General features: G+C 41.6%; 1 protein-coding gene across 1 annotated transcript in view; it reads right to left on the bottom strand.

Moving 5' to 3' along the window:
• Positions 1-23,932, bottom strand: part of pld5 (phospholipase D family member 5) — a 38,936-nt gene extending 15,004 nt beyond the window's left edge. Inside the window, exon 1 of the mRNA XM_034120825.1 lies at positions 23,682-23,932. Within this exon, the coding sequence (XP_033976716.1) occupies positions 23,682-23,714 (33 nt within the window). The 5' untranslated portion in view covers positions 23,715-23,932. The remainder of the gene's footprint in view (positions 1-23,681) is intronic.
• Positions 23,933-26,120: the final 2,188 nt, after the last annotated feature.

Below are 26,120 nucleotides of genomic sequence, written 5' to 3'. Positions count from 1 at the left end.
TTGGAGTTAGCCGGTTGGCCTAAGCCAAAACATACGCGCTGGCGCTAAGCTGTACTACGACGCCGGTTATCAAGTGGATCGCTCAAGCCAGCAGTGTCCTATCTAGTTAGGTGCGCGTTCACATGAAAGGGGTGGTATTTGGAGCATTCGACCAATCTCAAACACGGACAACCGTACTGACAGCGCAGCGTCATACTTCCTGAATGAAAAGTGAACTTTAATATTAGTCAAATATGAAGAAGTTAAACTTTAAACATCCATGTCTTAAACACTTTATCCAGGATAAAAGCCACATAGCTGCACCTGCAAGGTGAATACAGCTGGTAAAAGAAAAAGTGTTTGAATGCGTACATTAACAGGTTTATGAAATCACTGCCCCGTCTAAGACACGAGTGGATCTGACTTTAATTAGGAGAATTTGACTCGAGTGTTTCGTCAATTTAATGTGTTGCTTAAAATAATACTTCTGCATACAGTATGTGACACTGAGTGTTGCACGGCCAGATACGGCTCAGCTGACTCAGATAAGGAAATATATGATACATTATGATGTGATATGATATGAATGATAATGGCACACATCGACGTCTGCACTCACAGTGCCGCGGACTGTACTTAATGTTACTCTGATCCGGTTACTTATGTCGTGGCAGATATTTAAGTAAGCTTTCTTAACGCTAATATTATAATAGTCAGATTGCTCTGAAGATGGGAGGGGATATTGTATTAATTTTCACGTTCACACAGTCAGTTGATTTTGGCCGGCTGTCTTTCCTGCAACGTCAGTTTTTCTGTATTTCCTCTATCCTGTAATATGAATTGATCGCTTTAAACTCCGCACACGGAGCTCTGATTGGTCAGCAGGCAGTGCTTTCACTGAGTTGATCTCTTAGCCTGCCACCTAACCTGCGCGAAAATCCAGCTTCGTAGTACAGGCCTCTGGGGACCTCCGGGTGACGTTTGTGTATTCGACGTCAACCCTAAAAGCGGAGGTGCTGTAGACGCTAAATACCGTAGTTAAACACCAATCATACAACAGCAACGATGAAAGATTGTAGCCAAGGCAGCAGAGCTCTGAATATAGCTCTTGTTACTCTCTCTCACACACACACACACACACACACACACACACACACACACACACACACACACACACACACACACTAGGGCTGCTCGATTATGGCAAAAATATATCACGATTATTTTGGTCAATAATTGATATCACGATTATTAAATACGATTATTCATTGACTTTGAAAACATCCATTTATTGAACTTTAAAACAAATAATAATTTGAACAGTATCTTTTTAACTGTTGATTACCCTGAACGTATAATTCTACTGAAAAACCAATACAAAAATAAATTAAATAAATAATATCAAAATAATAAATACCAATAAACAAGATCAACAAATATTTTGGAGCGCACTTCCACAAGCTCCTAAACATATATAAATATGATAAATAAAAATAAATTAGACTAAAATTAATTAGATCAAATATGTTGTAGTTCACTGTCACAAAGCGAAATAATAGTTTTTTTTCGATTATGTTGTTTTTGTAATTGTGGCAGGCCAAAATCGTAATTGCGATTAAAATATGATTAATTGCACAGCCCTAACACACAGACACACACACATACACACTTTTTGGCTAACACAGTTCTGTACTGTTATGCTGTTATGTTCAGTCATTGTTCTTATGTTGAACATGAATACATTTGCTTTGTAAGTAATTATGGGACGTATTTCTTCTTTCATAGCAATTTTCCTTCATACTTTCTTGCCGTGAAATAGGTCTTAAATTCTATTCAAAGTGGTCTTAAAAAGGTCTTAAAAAGTCTTAAATTTGAGTTGGCGAAACCTGCAGGAACCCTGCACTCAGACCGCAAGGGTATTATAGGTGTAGAAAACGTTCATTTATTAACTTCCACAAGGCACATGTGCAAGATGTCAGCATCTCAAACGATCTCAAAGCACAACACACAGACACACTTCTTCTGTTCATCTCCAGCATAAAACAATGATGAACCATCAGGTGATCTGCCCCCTTGTGGTATAAACATGCATGTGCAGGTAGACAACCTCAACCTTATGGGTGCTACACTACCAGAAATGAAATGAAGTACTTTGACTGTGTACTTTGTGAGTAATCCTCTGTCAGAGTCCCCTCCATAGTAGCCTATCCAGGCCAGTCTCTAAAGAAGTTCCAAGGTGTGAAAATGCTGCTGCCGGACTACTGACTGGAAGTATTGCTGATATCATGTCCACCATCCTCTTAAAATACTCTGTCCAACAATATCAGTCTCAGGAAGAAAGGTGTTTTAACGCTTATTAAAAGAAAAACATGCATTCTTGTTCTCAGGAGGGGACATTGACAGAGGATTACTGGAAAAGTACACAGTAAGTACTTCATAGTACTTGTGGGGGTAGTTTCAGTAGTACTGAGTCCAACAGGATCAATCTCACGAAGAACTAATAGCCGCGTTCACACCAAGTACTTTCCTGTACTTAGTTCCGGCACTAAGAGCCCTGGCGCTTTTAACCCCAGGGCACTTAGTACAGATCGCGTTCACACCGCAGTACTTTTCCCTGAGGGAAGATTACAAGTACAGTAGGTGGCGGTAAGCACCTTAAAGTTGTTTGCAATCCGCTACAAAACAAGAGAAGAAGAAGAAGAAAAACTTCCCGCGTATACTGTCTGTTGTTTACCTTCCGACCTCAGACATGATGGAGATGGAGTCGACTGAAGTTGTGCTGTTTGTGCTCATGTTATACAGCTTTGTAACTTCGTTAATGCGGCCAGAGCCTGAGCCTATTATGGCGCGTTTCCACTACAGCGCGGAGCACGGTTTAAGAGGGCTGTGACGTCAGCGGCCCGTCTTTGGTTGCGTTTCCACTTGGCCTAGTACCGGCCGGCGGGTCCTAATTCACAGTTTTTCTGGCCTCATAAAATCGCGGGTCTAGGGCCAGAGACAACGAGGCTGAGTCGGGCTGAGTATGCTAAACTAGAGAGAGGATCGCTGGCAAGGGGGCTACAACTACAACAAGATGGACATATTTGACCGTGATTTAATTGTAATACACGTTTCAAAATGATGCCGAAGTAACAACATACTGATACCGGTTAGTAAAAACCATGAATTAATGCTTTGTCAAGTCTGCAGACAGACGGCAGGCGAAAAACCTTTTAAAATGCATGTTTTTCTAGATGGAGATTGGCTAAGCTAACGCAGTATATGCTCCGACCGTCCACACTCACAACAACGGCCTATACAGACATAAATAAAGCAGCGACTGTATTCACCATGACACAGACAGTCTGTGGTGTGTACTTGTTTAACTTTTGTCGAGTTTCTGAACATATATAAGGAGCTGTGAGCTCTGAGTGCTAACAGCTAACGGCTGTGTTGTGTTTCTGGAGTTCTCACTGAAGATGACGTCACGGCTCCGCCTACACTGCGTTACTATAGATACTGCCCCAGTTCCTACATTTTTCTTCTTTACTTGCTTGTTAAGCGCTTTGAGCACCAGGAAAAGCGCTATATAAATCAAATGTATTATTATTATTATAATTATTACCCATTTTCAACACAGCAAATAATCCAGAGGACCACAAGTGCATTGCTTGAAATGGATTTCGCTTTGGAGAGACAAAAAAGGCACAGTTTCATCTAGTGGCCTTATTGAGAACATGCTTAACCAAGGCATCACCTGAAAGCTTATGTTCTGCTCTTTCAATTGGTTGGCTCAGTTTGTCTTTACTATGAACTGTCACAGAGATATTCAATCAGAAAGAGAATGATGGCATCTGATCCAGCCAGAATTTTTGACTTTTTTTCATATAGGGGTTGCATTGTTTGGACCCTCACTGTAGCTTTCCAGTAGCTAGTTGACCGGGTTGTCCACCCAGGTTGTGATCCTTGAAGGTCCTAGATATCATTTCTGGTGGACAACCTTTTACAACATTCCATGTCTGATTTCCGAAAAAATGGGGTTTTGCCCCCTGGGTATAACTTTCAGGTTAAAAATACAATGAAAACAAACTTGTAGTAGTAGTTTTAGCTTTTGATATTCTATAAATTATGGGGATATGTTCAGCTTGTGTGTTGTTTAGATTAGAAAAAAAATAATTCAACTCTGTGTGTGTGATATTTTCATGCCTTTTCCAATTCAGGGCCGACATAAATAGAAGCCTGAAACGTTTGCATGGGGTGAATATATAATACACTTTTTTAGACGATGAAACAATAATTGCTGATCTTAATTCAAACGTTTCTGGACGTTCAATAGAACGAAAATTAAAAACAGTTATTTTAGATGACACAGCTAACGTGTAGGATCGGAATATTTCGAGCCATGCCTGAATGCACCTCTGCCCAGCGTTTGCTCGCGCCACTGGCGCCAGAAAGAAATTTAAACCGCCGCTGTGTCTCCGCCCCCTCAGAAAATTATAAATATAGGCAGCTCCTTTCCTCCTTTCACTACAACCTTCAACAACCGATTCTTCAGTGTCTGAAAGAAGCAGGGGAAAAATCCTACAAAAATGGTGAGTACTGACGAACAAAACAATTATATAAATAATAAAACTACCGGTAATTTGATTTTTTTGGCAGTTCAAATCATAACGGTTGAAATTGGCCGTTAAAACGTAACTTCCATCGCTTTAAACTACAGTCAAAGATACTGTATTAATGTATCCCTGTGACTGTATATCTAATAGTCAGGGTGCGTACGGGTGCTGGAAATCCTTGAAAATGCTTGAAATTGTACGAGGTGTTTTCAAGGTTTGAAAAGTGCTTGAATTTTGGGAATGGTGCTTGAATTTGGGATAAAGTGCTTGAAATTGTAAATGCTTTACTTCGCTTTTTAGATTAAAAGAAAATAAAGAAGTCGGAGCGCGCTTAATTGTTTCGCTTTACATAAAACAGCTCCGCTCCGGCCTTCCCGCGCTATGCGCGTGACCGGCAAGTGTTTTTGTTACGTGTGTGACCTGGGCATTCTGATGAGAGTGATAGATGACAGTATGCCAGGAGGTTGCCGTTTCAACGAGCGTTGGCTAGCAGAAGACAAATACAAGCCATGGCTAAGACGAGGGTCAAGCGAAGCCCAAGAGTAGCCTCCTGCAAAGTGTGCAACAATAACGATGCGAGAGTCTGCGCTGACGCAACACACCACACGAAAGGTTTACCCCGCCCCCCCCAGGTGTCCACCGCTGTGGTGGAGCCCTACAACTCCATCCTGACCACCCACACCACCCTGGAGCACTCCGACTGTGCCTTTATGGTGGACAATGAGGCCATCTACGACATCTGCCGCAGGAACCTGGACATCGAGCGCCCCACCTACACCAACCTCAACAGGCTTATTGGACAGATCGTCTCCTCCATCACCGCCTCCCTGCGCTTCGATGGTGCCTTGAATGTGGATCTGACTGAGTTCCAGACCAACTTGGTGCCCTACCCTCGTATCCACTTCCCTCTGGCCACCTACGCCCCAGTTATCTCTGCAGAGAAGGCCTACCACGAGCAGCTGTCGGTCGCTGACATCACCAACGCCTGTTTCGAGCCGGCCAACCAGTTGGTGAAATGCGACACCCGCCATGGCAAGTACATGGCCTGCTGCCTCCTGTACCGTGGTGATGTGGTGCCCAAAGATGTCAACTCTGCCATCGCCACCATCAAAACCAAGCGCACCATCCAGTTTGTGGACTGGTGTCCCACTGGCTTCAAGGTGGGCATCAACTACCAGCCCCCCACCGTGGTTCCTGGAGGAGACCTGGCCAAGGTGCAGAGGGCCGTGTGCATGCTGAGCAACACCACCGCCATCGCAGAGGCCTGGGCTCGCCTGGACCACAAGTGCAAATACTTTTTAATAGATTTAATCAAGTAGTTTATTTTAGTGTGGCTTAGTACTCCTCCCCTTCTTCTCCTTCGTCCCCCACGCTGTCGACCATTATGGCGCAGTTCCACTACAGCGCGGAGCTCGCTTTAAGCGTGCCGTGTCGTGCACGTTTTTGGTTGCGCTTCCACTAGGCCTAGTCCCGGCCCGGCCCGGCCCGGGGCCACTTTTTCACGTCTTTTCTGGCCCGATAAAATTGTGGTTCTATCAAGGCCAACAAACAGGGCTGAGTCGGGCTGAGTATGCTAAACTAGAGAGAGGAGCGCTGCAAAGGGGGCTACAACTACAACAAGATGGACATATTTGACCGTGATTTAATTGTAATACACGTTTCAAAATGATGCCGAAGTAACAACATACTGATACCGGTTAGTAAAAACCATGAATTAATGCTTTGTCAAGTCTGCAGACAGACGGCAGGCGAAAAACCTTTTAAAATGCATGTTTTTCTAGATGGAGATTGGCTAAGCTAACGCAGTATATGCTCCGACCGTCCACACTCACAACAACGGCCTATACAGACATAAATAAAGCAGCGACTGTATTCACCATGACACAGACAGTCTGTGGTGTGTACTTGTTTAACTTTTGTCGAGTTTCTGAACATATATAAGGAGCTGTGAGCTCTGAGTGCTAACAGCTAACGGCTGTGTTGTGTTTCTGGAGTTCTCACTGAAGATGACGTCACGGCTCCGCCTACACTGCGTTACTATAGATACTGCCCCAGTTCCTACATTTTTCTTCTTTACTTGCTTGTTAAGCGCTTTGAGCACCAGGAAAAGCGCTATATAAATCAAATGTATTATTATTATTATAATTATTACCCATTTTCAACACAGCAAATAATCCAGAGGACCACAAGTGCATTGCTTGAAATGGATTTCGCTTTGGAGAGACAAAAAAGGCACAGTTTCATCTAGTGGCCTTATTGAGAACATGCTTAACCAAGGCATCACCTGAAAGCTTATGTTCTGCTCTTTCAATTGGTTGGCTCAGTTTGTCTTTACTATGAACTGTCACAGAGATATTCAATCAGAAAGAGAATGATGGCATCTGATCCAGCCAGAATTTTTGACTTTTTTTCATATAGGGGTTGCATTGTTTGGACCCTCACTGTAGCTTTCCAGTAGCTAGTTGACCGGGTTGTCCACCCAGGTTGTGATCCTTGAAGGTCCTAGATATCATTTCTGGTGGACAACCTTTTACAACATTCCATGTCTGATTTCCGAAAAAATGGGGTTTTGCCCCCTGGGTATAACTTTCAGGTTAAAAATACAATGAAAACAAACTTGTAGTAGTAGTTTTAGCTTTTGATATTCTATAAATTATGGGGATATGTTCAGCTTGTGTGTTGTTTAGATTAGAAAAAAAATAATTCAACTCTGTGTGTGTGATATTTTCATGCCTTTTCCAATTCAGGGCCGACATAAATAGAAGCCTGAAACGTTTGCATGGGGTGAATATATAATACACTTTTTTAGACGATGAAACAATAATTGCTGATCTTAATTCAAACGTTTCTGGACGTTCAATAGAACGAAAATTAAAAACAGTTATTTTAGATGACACAGCTAACGTGTAGGATCGGAATATTTCGAGCCATGCCTGAATGCACCTCTGCCCAGCGTTTGCTCGCGCCACTGGCGCCAGAAAGAAATTTAAACCGCCGCTGTGTCTCCGCCCCCTCAGAAAATTATAAATATAGGCAGCTCCTTTCCTCCTTTCACTACAACCTTCAACAACCGATTCTTCAGTGTCTGAAAGAAGCAGGGGAAAAATCCTACAAAAATGGTGAGTACTGACGAACAAAACAATTATATAAATAATAAAACTACCGGTAATTTGATTTTTTTGGCAGTTCAAATCATAACGGTTGAAATTGGCCGTTAAAACGTAACTTCCATCGCTTTAAACTACAGTCAAAGATACTGTATTAATGTATCCCTGTGACTGTATATCTAATAGTCAGGGTGCGTACGGGTGCTGGAAATCCTTGAAAATGCTTGAAATTGTACGAGGTGTTTTCAAGGTTTGAAAAGTGCTTGAATTTTGGGAATGGTGCTTGAATTTGGGATAAAGTGCTTGAAATTGTAAATGCTTTACTTCGCTTTTTAGATTAAAAGAAAATAAAGAAGTCGGAGCGCGCTTAATTGTTTCGCTTTTACATAAAACAGCTCCGCTCCGGCCTTCCCGCGCTATGCGCGTGACCGGCAAGTGTTTTTGTTACGTGTGTGACCTGGGCATTCTGATGAGAGTGATAGATGACAGTATGCCAGGAGGTTGCCGTTTCAACGAGCGTTGGCTAGCAGAAGACAAATACAAGCCATGGCTAAGACGAGGGTCAAGCGAAGCCCAAGAGTAGCCTCCTGCAAAGTGTGCAACAATAACGATGCGAGAGTCTGCGCTGACGCAACACACCACACGAAAGGTTTACCCCGCCCCCCCAGGTGTCCACCGCTGTGGTGGAGCCCTACAACTCCATCCTGACCACCCACACCACCCTGGAGCACTCCGACTGTGCCTTTATGGTGGACAATGAGGCCATCTACGACATCTGCCGCAGGAACCTGGACATCGAGCGCCCCACCTACACCAACCTCAACAGGCTTATTGGACAGATCGTCTCCTCCATCACCGCCTCCCTGCGCTTCGATGGTGCCTTGAATGTGGATCTGACTGAGTTCCAGACCAACTTGGTGCCCTACCCTCGTATCCACTTCCCTCTGGCCACCTACGCCCCAGTTATCTCTGCAGAGAAGGCCTACCACGAGCAGCTGTCGGTCGCTGACATCACCAACGCCTGTTTCGAGCCGGCCAACCAGTTGGTGAAATGCGACACCCGCCATGGCAAGTACATGGCCTGCTGCCTCCTGTACCGTGGTGATGTGGTGCCCAAAGATGTCAACTCTGCCATCGCCACCATCAAAACCAAGCGCACCATCCAGTTTGTGGACTGGTGTCCCACTGGCTTCAAGGTGGGCATCAACTACCAGCCCCCCACCGTGGTTCCTGGAGGAGACCTGGCCAAGGTGCAGAGGGCCGTGTGCATGCTGAGCAACACCACCGCCATCGCAGAGGCCTGGGCTCGCCTGGACCACAAGTGCAAATACTTTTTAATAGATTTAATCAAGTCGTTTATTTTAGTGTGGCTTAGTACTCCTCCCCTTCTTCTCCTTCGTCCCCCACGCTGTCGACCATTATGGCGCAGTTCCACTACAGCGCGGAGCTCGCTTTAAGCGTGCCGTGTCGTGCACGTTTTTGGTTGCGCTTCCACTAGGCCTAGTCCCGGCCCGGCCCGGCCCGGGGCCACTTTTTCACGTCTTTTCTGGCCCGATAAAATTGTGGTTCTATCAAGGCCAACAAACAGGGCTGAGTCGGGCTGAGTATGCTAAACTAGAGAGAGGAGCGCTGCAAAGGGGGCTACAACTACAACAAGATGGACATATTTGACCGTGATTTAATTGTAATACACGTTTCAAAATGATGCCGAAGTAACAACATACTGATACCGGTTAGTAAAAACCATGAATTAATGCTTTGTCAAGTCTGCAGACAGACGGCAGGCGAAAAACCTTTTAAAATGCGTGTTTTTCTAGGTGGAGATTGGCTAAGCTAACGCAGTATATGCTCCGACCGTCCACACTCACAACAACGGCCTATACAGACATAAATAAAGCAGCGACTGTATTCACCATGACACAGACAGTCTGTGGTGTGTACTTGTTTAACTTTTGTCGAGTTTCTGAACATATATAAGGAGCTGTGAGCTCTGAGTGCTAACAGCTAACGGCTGTGTTGTGTTTCTGGAGTTCTCACTGAAGATGACGTCACGGCTCCGCCTACACTGCGTTACTATAGTAACTACCCCAGTTCCTAAACTGTAATGGAAGCGCAGCATGAAGTGAGTCGGCCCTGTTAAGGCCAAGCCGTACCGAGCCGTACCGAGCGTGGCCGAGGCCGACCGTGTAGTGGAACTGCGGCATAAGTGAGCCAGTCCTAACGAGGCCCAGCCATACCGAGCGGGGCCGAGCGAGGCCGTGTAGTGGAAACGCGCCATTAGGCGTCCGACAAAAATCCGGAGCCGCCACACGTCGAATACTATAATCGCAAAGTTTCTTCAGCATCAAAGGCAGTTCAAAAGCTTTAGGAAAAGGATTGGCCGACGGAAAGCACACGATTGCCATGTTTCACCGTAGGATGGCTGATACAGGATCTGTTTAATCGCCATGTCGGTTTTCTTTATTGCACTCTCAAGACATAACATTAAATAGAAATATTTTAAATGTAACTAAAGTGTCAGTTGTACATGTCAGTAAACATTGTCAATATAAAATAAAGTGTCAGTTGTACTATATAATAACAGTAATAACAATATAAAATAAACTCCCAGGTGTAGGGATAGTCTCAGCAGCAAACCCACCTTTATTATATATCTTCCTGAGACCCACTGCATCCGTCTGCCATAAACACTATGCAAACATACATGTTAGTTTTGGCCCATAGTGGACTCCATGTTGTGTTGTGTGAAATGGGGGGGAATTAAAAGTTTAGGTCAAATAATATTTAAAATGATATAAATTGTCATATTTGTGTATTTGCCCCTGCCATTCCCCCACAAGGTTGCAACATTGATGATAAATAAATGACAAATAAAGCTTTGCCAGTTTATAACCGATGAAACATGATGGTATCAGAATAATCACTTACATGTGATGTATAGGATGCTACACAGGTCACAAAAGATAAAGTGTCAGGAGAAATAAGCTTAATCGCCATGTCGGTTTTCTTTATTGCACTCTCAAGACATAACATTAAATAGAACAATTTTAAATGTAAATAAAGTGTCAGTTGTACATGTCAATAAACATTATATATAAAATAAAGTCATAACAGTAATAACAATATAAAATAAACTGTCCCAGGTGTAGGGATATTCTCAGCAGCATACACACCTTAGTGCAACGTTGTGTGTCGTGTGTCAGTATTTACAAAAACTATACCAAATAAACTGTTATTAAATGCAGTTTGTCGCTCATCCTGCCGCTGCGCCGACGCTTCCTCATGGCGCAGCGCCCACACTTCATCCTGGTGCTGCTGGCGCTCCATCTGCTGCTTGAACACTTCTGCCTGGCGCTCCATCGAGGTGAGCATCTTGTCCTCCGTTTCCTGGGCCTTGGTGAACAGCACCATCTGATCTCCACGCAGCGACTCATTCACCACGGCACGCCGGTCCTCCAACGCCTGGGCGGTGTCAAAGAAATTCGCATCCCGTGTCCGCTTTCTTAAGGGGAAAATAAGCAATATACAAGATCTGTTTAGTCGCCATGTAGTTTTACAACATACTAGGAATGTGTTTTTTGTATTTTCACAAATAGAATTAAGGTTTCACAAATCTGAAACTGTTATAAAGAATCTTTTGACTCTGGGATAATCCAGTCCAGATTTGATGAGTCTAGGTATAGTGGTTTTAGATCAGGACCTGGTCTAATGTGGTCTAATGTGGTCTACATGTAAAAAAAGCACTGAAATCTCCCTTTTTTGTATTTTCACAAATAGAATTAAGGTTTCACAAATCTGAAACTGTGTTATAAAGAATGTTTGGCCTCTCTGGGATAATCCAGTCGAAATAAATCGGCTATGCAGCGATTTAAGAGGTTCAAACACGGAGGATTGTTCCTTTTTGAAGAGTGCTTCATGTATGCTTGAACTTTGTTTAATGTTGTTGAGGCAAGTTAAACATAAAATATGATGAATATTATGAAATAAACATGATTGTGAACATCAGTTCGATGCGTAACGTTCTTTCAAGACAAAGTTACAGTGTGTGTACCTTTTGCGTTTGGTTGCTGGTAAGGAGGACGACCAAGAACTGTGATCTAGAATGCAAAGCTCGCTTGTTTCCAATCCCGAGAGTTGTCCATCCTCGCCTGAAACAGACGATTAGTGCCATGAGTTAGTGAAGCAAATTACAGAAACACTGCACAGTTATTCACAAGTCAAAACGTTTTCATAGCGGCGGAGAATATCTAGCTAGCTAGATGTAGCTAGCTCGGGGCCGGTGTTAGCCTATTATGGCTAGCATGGCTAGCTTGATCTACTGAGCAAATAAAAGTACATCTGAGACCATTATTGTGCAGATTAAAACCCCAGTGCATGTAGTTGATTTTACCTTCGTCGTGGTAGTCATCGTTGGCCACTGAATCCGCCGTTTGTAGTCCTGAGTTTCTTTATATTTAGCCAGCTGTGCACAATTCCCAGGTCGAGTGAAAGCTACCGAACTGGCTTCAGTAGCATTCCCTGGGTCGCCTCCTCGGCGTAGATCTCCAGAAGCGCCGACACCTCCTCATCATTTCTTGATGCTTGCCATAACTGCTTTCAAAAACAAACACAACGCACGGAGCGTTGTGTTTTTGTAGCGAGGAAAAACAATGGCGTCTCCACACAACATTTTCAGAGTTGTACGGGCGTGGTTTGCAATTCGCCCAGCCAATCAGCACTGGGGCACTTTTGGAGCACTTTTCACCCACAGAAAAGTACGCTCTCTGAGCTGGCTCTAAAAATGGGGGTAAAAGTACCCGAGATTAAGTACGATTTTTGGTGTGAACGCGACATAAGGGGTACTCACGGAACTAAAACGCGAAAAGTACGGTGAAAGTACTCCGGTGTGAACGCGGCTATTGGCAACAAAAAATAATTCCCTCATCAAACTTAGCAGAAGTGGCTTGATTTTGTTCTCAGCAGGGGACTTTGACAGAGGATTTCTCAAAAAGTACACAGTAAAATTACTTCAATGTATTGTTAGTAGTAATATCCTTCAGCAAAGTAACACACTCTGTCACTCTGGTTGCCCTCTTATGATGCTGCTGTCTTTTAATATATAACTATTTCTCAGCCGCTAGTTCGTTCCTCGCAGATTCTTCAGTCTCATCAGCCTCATCCTTCCATCAGTCCCAGTCAACGCCTCCAGCACACTTCCAGTGTCTGACTCCATATGATATTGTCCTGATGCTGTAAGGGTGATGCCCCATGATCACAAAATGTGTGCCAAGGACCTCATATTATGTCCGTCATTAATGTTACATCACCCATTATAACAGTTCTCTTTCATTTTTTCTCTTGTCTTAACTGAATAGCCCTGTCTTTAAGTATAATACAATGTAAAGTCCTTTTCCTGCACCATTTTAAGGCTTCAAAAACAGCCATTTTTACTGTATATGTTTGGAGAAATGACACAATCAATGGCCCAGAATTGTACTTTATAAACTATGAATCTTGTGGTGCTTGAAAAAATACACACTGGCTAAGCCGGCCAGGATATATGCCTTTTTTGGAGCCCTTTTTTGCAATATTTATTAAAATGTCACTTTAAACAAACCCCTATCTGAGGATAAGACAAGCAACCATAAAACGCCCTTTATCTAGAGAGCCATTGAAGCCCATGAAGAATGTATCCTTCCACAAATCTTTTCATCTGCTGTAATAATAATAAAGCTGCCACGTGTTTTCAAATTCAAGTTAAGGCACTATCTGTGCAGAACATTACAAATATTCTTAATTTGCAGTATTTTATTTTAAAAGTGTTCAGAAAGACTGCATCAAATATGCTATATCTATATATATCTATATAATATCAATATTGTTATTAACTTCAATCAAAGTCAATTTAAATAGCGGGCAAGACTTTCCAAGGGGTAAAAATGCTGCTGCCGGACTTCTGACTGGAAGTATTGCTGATATCATGTCTACCATATCCTCTTAAAATACTCTGTCCAACAATATCAGTCTCATGAAGAAATAGCAGAGAAACATGCATTCTTGTTCTCAGGAGGGGACATTAACAGAGGATTACTCAAAAAGTACACAGTAAGTACTTCATAGTACTTGTGGGAGTAGTTTCACTACTAGCCTACTGAGTCCAACAGGATTGATCTCACGAAGAACTAATGGCAGAACAAATTATAACAAACTCGAGAGACGGCTGAGCTGACCGCAGTGCAGAATCGCTGTATAGTTTAAATCTCCTAACAATGTTGTCCATTTTAGACACAGGCCTATTATATTTACAGCCCTTAATAACATTCATTTTCTGGGCTCAATATGTGTCTTGGCTGTTTTCGTTGTGTAAACAAATGGACCGTAGATACACGGATTGACCGTCCTCATCTGCGCTCTTATTTTGTAAGGTAACTTCCGGTAGCAGAATATGAAAAAACGGGGGGTTTTTTTGTTTCTGTTTTCTAGTGATTTTATTTTTTGTTTTGAGAAGTAGAAAATGAAAATCATCCCGTTTTTTAAGTTTAGTAAAGAAAAACGCCTTGTATTTCAATTTTGGTTTTTCAATTTGAAAACGAAAATCAAATATCCAGTCGTTTTTTGTTTTTGAATTTCCATTTGTGAAAAGAAAATCCAATGACCAAAACATACACTGACCCTTCTCCATTAAATGAGCTAAAGTATTTTGATGTGACGAAAGCATTTCCACCTGACATAATGCACGATTTATTAGAAGGAGTCGTTCCACTTATAGTGAAGCTATAGAGAGAAACACATAACCATACAGGAAATTAATGAAGAACTACAACAACTAGCGATTGGTCAAAATGATAAAAAAAACAGACCAGTACCATTTTCAGAGCGACTAATTCAGAACTCTGGAATTACAGGGTCTGCCTCTCAGAAATTGTGTCTTTTTCGGCTCTTGCCTTTTTTAATGGGACACCGTGTTCCCCCTAATTGCAATTATTGGGATGTGTTCCTGATCTGCCGTGACATAGTTGACATTGTAATTGCCCCAAAAGTAAAAAGGGAAAGTCTATCTATGTTAAACTTACTTGTTTGTGAATTTCTTACAAAACTTAAGGATGTTTTTGGTGATGTCATCACTCCGAAATGCCACTATATGATACATTACGCAAGACTTATAGCCATGTACGGCCCCCTGCGTACGGTATGGTGCATGCGCTTTGAGGCAAAGCACCAATATTTTAAGCTTGTTGCAAGTAACTGCAGGAATTTTATTAATATAGCAAAAACTTTAAGTGACAGGCACCAGATGCGACAATGCTGGGAGTTTTCCCAAGACAACATTCTTGATGAATTTGAGATGGTGACAGGGGCAAGTACAGATACTCTGTTTTCATCGCTCCCATTAGAGTTACAGAGATGTCTTGCTCGTGTACACGGCAGTCAAGAAGCATTAAAAAACATGCAGCGTGTTTCAAGGGTCATAATTGACAGTGTAAAATATGCATGTAAAGATGTGTTGATTGTTGATTACTTACATGCAGAGAATATTCCTCTTTTTTTCATAATCAAATATATTTTAAATGTTAACACACTGTGGCTTCTATGCGATAAGCTTCTTGTCCCAATGTCTTATGATTCACACCTGCATGCATACACAGTCAAAGTTGATACTCAATGGAGTGTTATTAAACCAGGACAAGAAATGGACTTTCAGTCCCTCGATGTGTACAATGTTGATGATAAGTTGTATGTTACCCTTAGAAATATTTGAAATTTTTAAGGGAATTGTGACTTAAAAGGAGGGAAAGCTATTGTTCAATGAAATGCGTTATGCTGGATTGTATTGTATTGTGTGGCATTGATACATTTAACATTATTCTGAAATTCTGTATTGATAGAAAATATGTTTTTGTGATGTGGCATTTTTATATGAATTTTAATGTGATATTGCCATAAATTGTATGAATTGTATGATTTTAAATGTTGAAAGTGTTATAGATTGATGATGTAATTATTGTTTATGTTAATAAATGTGAGAAAAGATAATTTTTTGACTGTGTCCCATGTTGTACTGAGTACAAATTTGCCATTATAAGGTACAATGCTCTTGTCACTGGGGCAGTACCCTTTAAAGGCCAAATTTGTACCATTTCCAAGGGTACATTTAAGTCCTAGAGCATCAAGGTCCATTATTGTCCCCAGGGGTACATATTTGCCCCCATAAGGTACAAACTGTAAGGGTACTAATATGTACCCTTGTTAAGGGGTACAATGGGTGTACCTTTGAGGGTACTGCCCCAGTGACGAGCTGTTGGACCCCTAAAGGTACAAATTTAGCACATTATTTTTGACAGTGTAATAGGCCATTAGTTGAGAGTTTTTCCTTAATAACCCTCTAATTAGTGCTTATTTATTGCAAGTAAGGAAGTTGTTAAGCCCTGAGCCTGTTTTTCAGGTTTCAGATTGAACATAGTAAAAAAATGTAAATGATAGTTTCAGTCCAAAAAAACCCCCATTACTTATATGTATGTGTATTTGCCATTTCTCTGGAACCCATTGGTCGATTTTGGTGATTGACACCTCTTTTTAACCGTTAGAGCCAATAGAATGGAGGGGAAGTTCCTAAATCCATCTAAACATTACCATTGAGGATTGAGAGTGATGCGCACGCAGTTTGCCCAAAACCGGAAGCTCCGTCACACTCTATATGAAAAATAAGATTATTGCCATAAATATGATGATGGATTATCAGTAATAATTTCAAACTGACACAGAGACATTGGATTAACCTTCAGCAGCGTTTTATGCGTTTGCCATTGAACACAACTTTTGATCAGAAAACAGCAAAGGTAAGACTTATTTGCCGTTTTGGCTACGTAAAGCTAAGTTGTGTGTTGTCTGGTTTCGCCTTCGCTGCCGCGAGTTTTGGTCATGGAGTGATGATACTTATACCATTGGAATCTGTGGAATCTCAGCTTTCGATTGATATATGATATATGATTGTTTGTGCAGATCCGATGAAGTATAAAAATATTTATACCGTGAGTTATGTGCTAAGTGCGTTAGCACTCTTTGGCTTAGTGCTCATTCAGAGGCTTGGCGTTAGACTTGTGTTTTGTTTCGGTAAAAATGGTTCATATTGTCAGGTAGCTGAGTTTCTTCCCGTTAAGTGGGTATGACACATTCATAGTTTGTTAAATGTTAAGAAGCCCTCAGACGCTGTTTCTTGCAAGATGTTGCTTAACAGGTTAATAAGCGCTGCTCAATATGAGCCTAATAAGGCAGTAGTACCACAAGAAATAGTAATTCTCCCATAATAACATTTAACAAATATGATCTATTCTTATGTAACAAGACATGAAACTATACAAGTGTTAATTAAGTCTAAATAACTGAAAATTAAGTATTTCTATCTAAGAATTTGTTCCCTATAAGTGAAGTCTTGTTCATAACCAATAAGCTAGTAGTTTGACTCTAATTGACCTGAACAGGTTCCCTATTCTAAAGTTGCCACCTATTCACTCTTTGTAAAGACATTATAGCACACAACTACTGAAATGAACCTCAACAGTACATGAACAAAGTAGGCACACGTTGAAATATCTGTTTTATTAATGAACCACTATGTTTTGGTACATGTGTCTCGTACCATAGTACCATGGTAACATTTCTTATGGAATGTCAAGTTTCTCCAAGGCTGAGAACATATATGCAGCCTGTACTTTTTCAGGGTATAGCCTATGCAGGAATCCTGAAGTCAAATTTAATACCTTTTAAGACCTTTTTTAAGACCCTTTCCATACATTTTAAGACCTCATCGCCACTTGGAGTTTCCACCGGTTACATTGGCGACACACTTTACCTCACATTTACTATATACAGTATTGATTGTCCTTCCTCCTTATCTTCCAACCATTTGGACGCAAACTTGCATTTCTCCATAACGATGTTGTTTAACAACCGGCGTAAACGGACCTTCGCGCGCTATCAAGCAGTGAGCGTGCGATGTCCTGTTCAGATGACGTCAAATCCAACGGGATGCCATAAATAAACTACACAGAATCACACTACACACCTACGCAATGATTACATTCAGGCAAACTGCAGAATACAACCTCTTTGGACAATTGATATACTTATTGAAAACAAGCTACAAAATATAATACCTTGGAAAATGCCGTTTAATACTTTTTAATAGCCTTAATTTTCGCTAAATTGATTTATCAACTTTTAATACTTTTTAAGACCCCGCGGACACCCTGTTTTTAATAAAAACTGATTTTTAACAGAGTTTATGTATTTGTGATCATACTGTGTGACCTGCTTGTATGTACTTACACAATAGGTGTACTGTTCTCTCTATGTGTTGTACTGTCTCAGTGTGAACATAGATTAAACAGCCAGCCAAACTCTTTTGAGAGCCAGGGAATGAGCAGCCATGCAGCTTTATTGACTTATTTGCTCCACTGACATAAACGGAGTGAAACTATAAAAAAATAAGTTACAAGACACTTAATGATCTCATACATGCAAGTGTAACACACACAGATTAACGGCCCGTCCACACAGCAGCGTTAAAAAAATCTTCCAACGCTTCTGCCCATTCACTTTGAATGGGGTGACGTCACTTTGCCTCACTTTTCGCCGAACTGCATTGTGGGCAGCAGAGCGGAGATTTTCAGGATTTTCAGGATTCAAAAGTTGAGCAATGTTCAACTTTTGAAGCTGAGGTGGAAGCGTCAGCCAATCAAATCCCGTTTATGCAAATCTGACAGTTCAAGCGCTAGCCAATCAAACCGCGTGTAAGCTGGGAGAGACACACCGCAGGTCATTTCCTCATATTCCAAAAAATGGAGGAGAAATTAGCGGTACGGAATCACCCGGTGCTTTATGACCAGTCCCTATTTACCTACCGGGATACAACCCGGAGGAGCCAGGCATGGAGGGAGGTGGCAGAGACAGTGGTAGGTTTTCGCCTGTTTGGGGAGTTTATATCCAGTTTACTTCGGGCTTTTTTGCTTCGTATGTCGGGGGCGGGAGATTCATGTGATTGGTTGTTGGTCGCGTTGCTCGCAAAAATCCCCAAGCTTCAGATACGCCCACCTCCAAGATTTTTTTAAGGCTGCTGTGTGGACGCTCCGTAACACATAGGACCGCTAAGTGTAAACAAGGTAAATATAGCTAATGCTAGCTGTGCAATAAGCATGTACAGGCTAGTATGGCTAACGCTAGCGTGTATGCTAACGCTAGCGTGTATGCTAACGCTAGCGCGAATGCTAAGGCATTTTCTCATTGAGTTTAAACATCTCCAAATGTCATCACATAAACACAATACATGTTACTAATCCTTACAGTGTAAGTGTAAGGCTTACACTTACACTTACAGTCATTGCTTTCTGACGGACTTGACCATTTTACTATTCAGGTTGCATAGGGAAAATTAGTAGTAGTCTACTGCCATGCTATTCAGTTGAAGTTCACTTTCTCCTACTTCCTGTACCCGGTTTCCTGTCTAACCTTCAGTACAAATTTTATAAAAATATAAATGTGCAAATATGAAACATACAGGTCAATATCACCTTGCTATTGGTAGCTGAACTGTCAATACCCCAAAACATATTCTTAGATAGAAATACCACAATTAACACTTATAGTTTAATGTCTTGTTATATAAGAATAGATCATATTTGTTAAGTGTTGTTATGGGAGACTTACTATTCTTGTGGTACTACTGCCTTATTAGGCCCATATTGAGCAGCGCATATTAAGACCAAAACTCATGTACAACAACTTCCTTACTTGCAATAAATAAGCACTAATTAGAGGGTTATTGAGGAAAAACTCTCAACTAATGGCCTATTACTTGTAGAATACGGTCATGTAGAATAAGGCATTAATAAGTGTTTTATAATTAAGCAATAGCTCACGACAGGCCGTGGTATATGCTCATTATATCACAGCTAAGGGGGTGTGGTTCGGCCCGACGCGAAGCGGAGGGTCGACAACCCCCTTACCCCTAGATTCCACCGGGTCCGTCTGCGCCGCGTTGCGGTTTTGGTCCGGCCTCCTCCGGCGTCATACCCTACCAGGCGCGTTTCAGAAGCATTTCAGAAGCGGAGCGTCTTGCCTGCCGGCTCGCAGTTTTTGTTGATTTGGGCATATTTCCTGGACAGGCTACTTTGTACAGACAAAGTTAATAATAACTGTAATATTCCAGTTATAAACGACATGAATCAAAGACGTGTTTATTAGTAATTAGGACGTAATTATTCTATATATATAATTTACACAGTGCCTGTAAACCGGAGGAGAACGCTGGCATTTCTCCTCCTACTTGAAAGACTACGGAGGGATAGGGTCTGCAAAATTAGTTTGTGTGTGTGTATATATCTATATATATATGCTATATATGCTCTGAAGGTTCCACTTCCTGCCTGCCCGACCTTACATTACGGCTGCGCCGCGACAAAAATAGGATTCGATCCTAATTTTAGAGGAGCCCTGCGCCGAGCCGCTTCTGGGACGCTTCTGAGCCGTAATGCGCCGCGTGTGGTGGAATAGCACCCATTGACTAGAGTGGCCGCGATCGCCGTGAGCACCGCGGCGCAGCCGTAACGCGCCCGTAACGCGCCGCAGACGGACCCGGTGGAATCTAGGGGTTAGCTGTGATATAATGAGCATATATCACGGCCTGAAGTGAGCTATTGCTTTTATAAAACGGTTACCAAGTGTGGCAATATGAAAGAAAAATACACACTCTAATTTAAATAGTTTTTATTAGTAAATAATGATGTTCAAAATAAAATAGTCCCTCCGTTGCCTTCTGCACGAAACATAGTGCGAGGTGGTTGCTATGCAACAACACTAACAACCGCTAGCAAACATATTAGACAGAGAGCGTTGATCCATTATTTGGCTATTTATTTACATTAATGTGTATGTTGCTGTTTATTGTGCACCCACTGAAAAACTGTCCAGCATCAGTAGAATGGCTTACGTGGTTACTTGTATAGGTTGAGGTTGTTCTAGGCTGTTGCTTGGCGTGGCGAGAATATTGCTCCACTTTCTCCGGTCCCCGAGATTCGGCTTCCAGTAGCTCTGGAGAGAGCTTTCGCACCTGTGGCCACTAACGGTCATAATTTCTCTGCTTTGTTTCAAGACCCGCATCAGAAAGCTTTTGAATGGTGATACTTTTCCAGTTGGTCTACCTGCTCTTCACGTAGCTCTACATGTCGTTGTTTAGGTGCTTTTTGTTCTGGAGATAGGCACTCCTCAATCCACTCCTCCATAGTAAGACCCCCCCAGAGGTCGAAGTTAATCTTAAATGTTTTTGCGGACCTTTTTGATTACAGATTTGAAAACATCGTTGCTTGCTTTAAAAGTAGCACAATTCATTATGTCAAACCTTGGAAAGTATCTAGATATCCCTGTTTAATGTCTATGTCTGGACCGCTGCGTAAAAAGGAGGGTTTCTGCCCCGTTACTTCTCCGCTGTTTTCTTGTCCCAGTTTGAAAAGCAAACTGCAGGCAGTTTGCTTTTCAGCCCAACTGTATACAGTTTTTCTCAGACGCGGAGGGATACTGACTTGTTGTGAAAAGTAACTACAATTCTACCCGTGGTATACGCTCAGTATACCACGGCTAAGAACCAATCAGATTGCTTGATTTGACTTGTCCGTTTTATAATGACTAATAAAGAGCCAATATACTGCTAATATGCATGTTAATTAACAACTAATTGATGGTGAATTTGTGTACCTTAATATAAAGTGTTACCCATTTTTTGTTTTAATTTATGTTATACTGTCCCTTTAATTAATTTCTGCTGATCTCAACTCTTACTCTCAATTATTATACAGCAGGTTAACAACCAGCAGTGAAGACATTGACGTGGCAGTTTTTTTTTGGGGTGGTGTACAAAAGGCAAATGATCCGCCATTAAATGCTAATGTCCTCATTCAATATCATTGATCAGAGGTTCGGATTCACAATCAATACAACAACAACTACATGTCTTCTTCTGAGTGAAGAAACTCTTGATTTGACAGCGAGGCTGCAGAGGAATTTCTAAGCTCTGGAGCAAAACCGCCCCAAGCTTCACAAATCTCACTTTATGCCATGGGGCAGAGGACAAGTGAAGTGGAACGCTCTCCAGCTGAAGGCAAATTGATACACACCAAATCCCAAATATAGGGAATATATTTAAAAAAAGGCTTTTCTTTATACTGCCTGCTTTGTTGTTGAAGCGAATCCCCAGCTAAAGGGGATTTTATTACCTCAGTGCCAGCAGGGATACACTTTATGTAACATTTATGACAAGCAATATTAAAGGCTATATTAGTGTTCATGTATGTGTGGAAGTGTATGGTATATACTGATTTTAATAAGGTACGATTGACAGTCGTGGGGTTATGAGGCAGCAGCCTTATTGCCCTGATCCAGCCCGAGGAGTCTTCATTTCCACTGTTTTAAAAGTGCAGTAAGGCACTTCTGTTTTGCTTACTACGACAGATTTTTAGCCTCTCATTTGCGGTGTCGGTTTCGCGGGCTGTCATCTCATCACATTACATATTCTCTTTTGTTGTTTTCGATCAATCAAACGAACAACTTTGGTAGTGTAAGCGATAGTCTTTTACAGAAAGATGACTCCCCAGCTACTACTTTTCTATAAAATCTGATTATGACACAAAAGAAAAACACAATTCAGCAGCAATTCAGGGAGAAGATAGGGGTCAGAGGATGTTTGTCAACTTCATTTCCTACTTTTCTCTACACTGTGGCAATGATGCTGACAGACTGATATCAGCTGGATGCACCTCATATTCCCTCTGCTGTCCACAGAGACCATGAGCTCTTCATAACATTTAGAGGAGTCAAGGACCGTGTTTGACTTGTGGATGTGCACACGGCTGCTGGGAAGTAAAGCCTCATGATACAGAACGAGACTGACGGAGTGAGACAGGTCCGTCTACTTACAGCTGATGCAATGAGTTACAATAATTCACTCACTACAAAAAACACCAACAATGGGTTATCCCAGCTGTTATCGGAGAGGTTAAAATAACCCTAAATAGCTGGCTTTGAGTTAAGAGACGACTTGGTTTTCTATTATTCAATTATTAGTTTGTCAATTGGCAACATTATTTAAATTGTTATCAATCAAGCCACAATCAAATGTGTACATTTCCTATTTGTTCAGGTTTATTTTGTGATAATGTCTGGGTTTAGCAACAATGTTTGGACAAAACAAGTCATTTGAGAACGCCCCCTTGGGCTTTTTTTTTATCTGACATTTTACATAGGTTTGACTGATGAATGATTGTTCACACTCAGTGTGAACAATCATTCATCAAGCAGAAAAGCAAATATCAGCAGATTTCCGCACCTCAACTGTTTTTTTTGGTTTTTAACCATTGTTTAGAAATAGGGAGGTAATTTCTGTTCAACATCTTCTATATAGATTAAATCATTAAGTGAATAGCCAGTTTCACCTTCCAAAATGTGTGCATTTTCTTCTTTTTTTTGGTTTTGTAACATTGTTTGGACATTATAAGCAACTTTGAGGCAACCCCTTGGGCTCTGTGATATCGGGACAGTAGTTTCTTCCCCTGTCATTTTATAGCGTTAGGATTAGTTAATTGGCCACAATTTTAATAATCAATAGAATAAACTAAGTCATTTATCAAGCAACATTTCTCTATTTTACATCATTGTACATTGATTATTTATCTTTGATTAATCTGAAGAGAGCTTCATGCGAATTTGCGACAAACCATTTTCTGACATTTTACAGACCATTAATCAAATAAATAATTACAAAATGAATTTATAAAGAAATCATTCCTTGCAGCCCTAACTGTGTTCATTATACACATGTGTGTTTTAACTGAATGATTGAAGAACAAATGAATAATTGAATAATGTAATGGAAGCTAACAAGAAAAGCCTCAGGCAAACATGCACTAAAATGCCCCCAAACGACAAGGTGAGAATAATATCACAAATTAAAAAGATGCAGTGTTGCAATAATCACCTTTAAGGGCTCCTGTGGGGTCGGTCCCGCCATGAGAGCATGCACTCATTCAAACTTCTCTGACAGGTGGGGAAACTGCAGCTCAGTCTGTGTGATTCTGTCTCTCCGTCTTCATCCCCCTCCCCTTAGCCTGTCCCGCTCCGATGTCTTCACTCTTTGCTGCCGTCCTCATCCTGCTGGTTCCTCACTGTCCTGGAAGCAATGTGTGGGTCCGTCCCGTGTCCTGGCATGGTTCTTTCAGCCTCTAGCTGTGTGTGTGTGTGTGGGGGGGGCAGCTGTTTGTGTGCTGCTCACTCTCTGCTTCTCAGTGGAGGTGGTGAGAGAGATGGAGAAAGACCCAACCCCTCTCGTTCAAACGTCCAATACAGAGCTGTAGCTCAGAGCCCCAGCAACCCCCTCCCTCCTCCTTCTCCCATACCTCGATTCCTCTCTCCTCTTCCTCTCCCTCTTTATCTTCCTCTTTCATCTGCCTTGCGAACCAAACTCATTTGGCAGAAAGCAGTTGGACTTGCTTGGGTTAGAGGGGAGGGATGCTGAAACATGCCATTGGTGAGCCACAGTGTGTGACAGCTGCTGCAAAACTCTCAAATTGTTCTGAACTCATTAGGAGGGTCGAACATATTCAGACACACAATCCTGCACACTGTTCTGCTCAGCGTCGACACAATGATTTAAAACAGCCCTATGTCTCCCATTAATAATTTCAACTTCAAGTCAGCAGTAATGGCTGCTTTAATCCCCCCTGTGTTTAAATTGTTGTAATTAATGTGCTTTTCAATAATGCACCAGATTCCACAGCACCCATAATTGTTTCACCTCCCCTGTATATAGCTTCAAACTAAATCCCTGCCATTTCCCTATGCAACAGAAGTACGTTACAGGGCCTTTGTGTTGGGACATGAAATATGCAAACTCCCCCCTCGCCCATTTAATAGCCTCAACCCTTTCCTCACAGAATACAGCATCGCGCAATAGCAGTAGGCAACATATGCTGCTGACTGCAGGCAAGCTGCTGCTGTGTTTATGAGTTCAGCACTGTACAGGGAGTAAAGAAAAGGACCTAATGGGCTTTGACAGAGACATGATGGAAATATATGACCAAGGTGAAAGACTTTTTTAAAAGTTGAAGTTTGAACTTCTTCTTATACTGTGATCATCTGGTGCACATTTAAATTTGTCCCATGTTTGGATGACCAAATACCGGCGAAACTAATGACATTAACATCTGTCTCAGCCGTAATTTGTGTGACTGATTAGCAAATCTTAGCATGCTTAATATGCTGAGATGGTTTATGTGGCAAACAGTGAACCTGCTAAACCTCAGCATGTTAGCATTGTTGATATTAGCGTTTTTAAACTAAGATGATTAACATGGAAATAAGATAATAAGAAACCATAAAATCTGAGTAAAAAAACCAAACAACGAAAACAGATGTCTTGACATCTGGGTTAGTTTTATGGATTTGAAAGAAACCAAATTACAATGAAATTTACGGATGTCAATCTGTGTTATACAATGGAACGTGCCAAGGTTTTTTAAGTTACATCTTGCTTATGCTAATTCTCAGATTCCAATAAGTATTTTGTGTTACTAATGCTTATGTTTCATGTTTTAATGTTCAAAAAAGCAATTTTTTGTCACATCTGTTTATAAAAATACTAAATGACGACGGCCAAAAGGCAAAACCTCGAGGCAACCCTATAAGTCCAATAACCAAAAAGTAAAAAGATGAATTTATCTCTATACAAACCTGTGAACAAACTGTTGATTCTGGTTATAATCAATGAATCAAACAACTGATCATTTGCCACTGAAATTCCTAGAACGTAGGTAGAGTAAACTATTTATTATAAAGACCTGGGAGCATTGTGTGAGATTGAAGAAGGATATGTAACAAGGAACAAAGTCATAGCAGTGAAACCTGCTGTGTTTTTCTGGGGCGGGTGCCCGCTGCATGTCAGCCTGACTGTGAGCGAAAAAGGAAGAGCAAAAGGAAGAGACAGAGGCGACAAAAATGTTTGGACTACTTCCCAGGAGAGGTCATTGTTTCCAAAGTTGCACATATGGGGTGAAACAAACAAACACATGTTTAAACAGGATTGGATTTTCACCGTTTCCTTGACCCTCATGAACACAGACCATCAGCTGAGACAGAACCACAGGGCAGTTTTCTGCAGAGCAACAACATGAACGAGATCCCAGCTTACTGTAAAGGTCAGTAACGGTCAGTCCAGGAAACTGTTGACATAAACAATTTACCAACTGCACAGTCACCAGCATGATGCACCATTGAATACTAATGTGCGAAGCGCCAACCAGCATATTCTTTCCTGCTTTGTTGAACAGCTAAGAGCTCTCAGTTCACTTTTCAAGCAGCACTGTGGGCAGCAGACCAATTCACAGGTCACAGCAGCCTTTACAGTTTATTATAATTGCCT

Source organism: Trematomus bernacchii, unplaced genomic scaffold, assembly GCF_902827165.1.
Source record: "Trematomus bernacchii unplaced genomic scaffold, fTreBer1.1, whole genome shotgun sequence".
NCBI lineage: Eukaryota > Metazoa > Chordata > Actinopteri > Perciformes > Nototheniidae > Trematomus > Trematomus bernacchii.
This window is presented reverse-complemented; position numbering and strand designations above follow the sequence as displayed.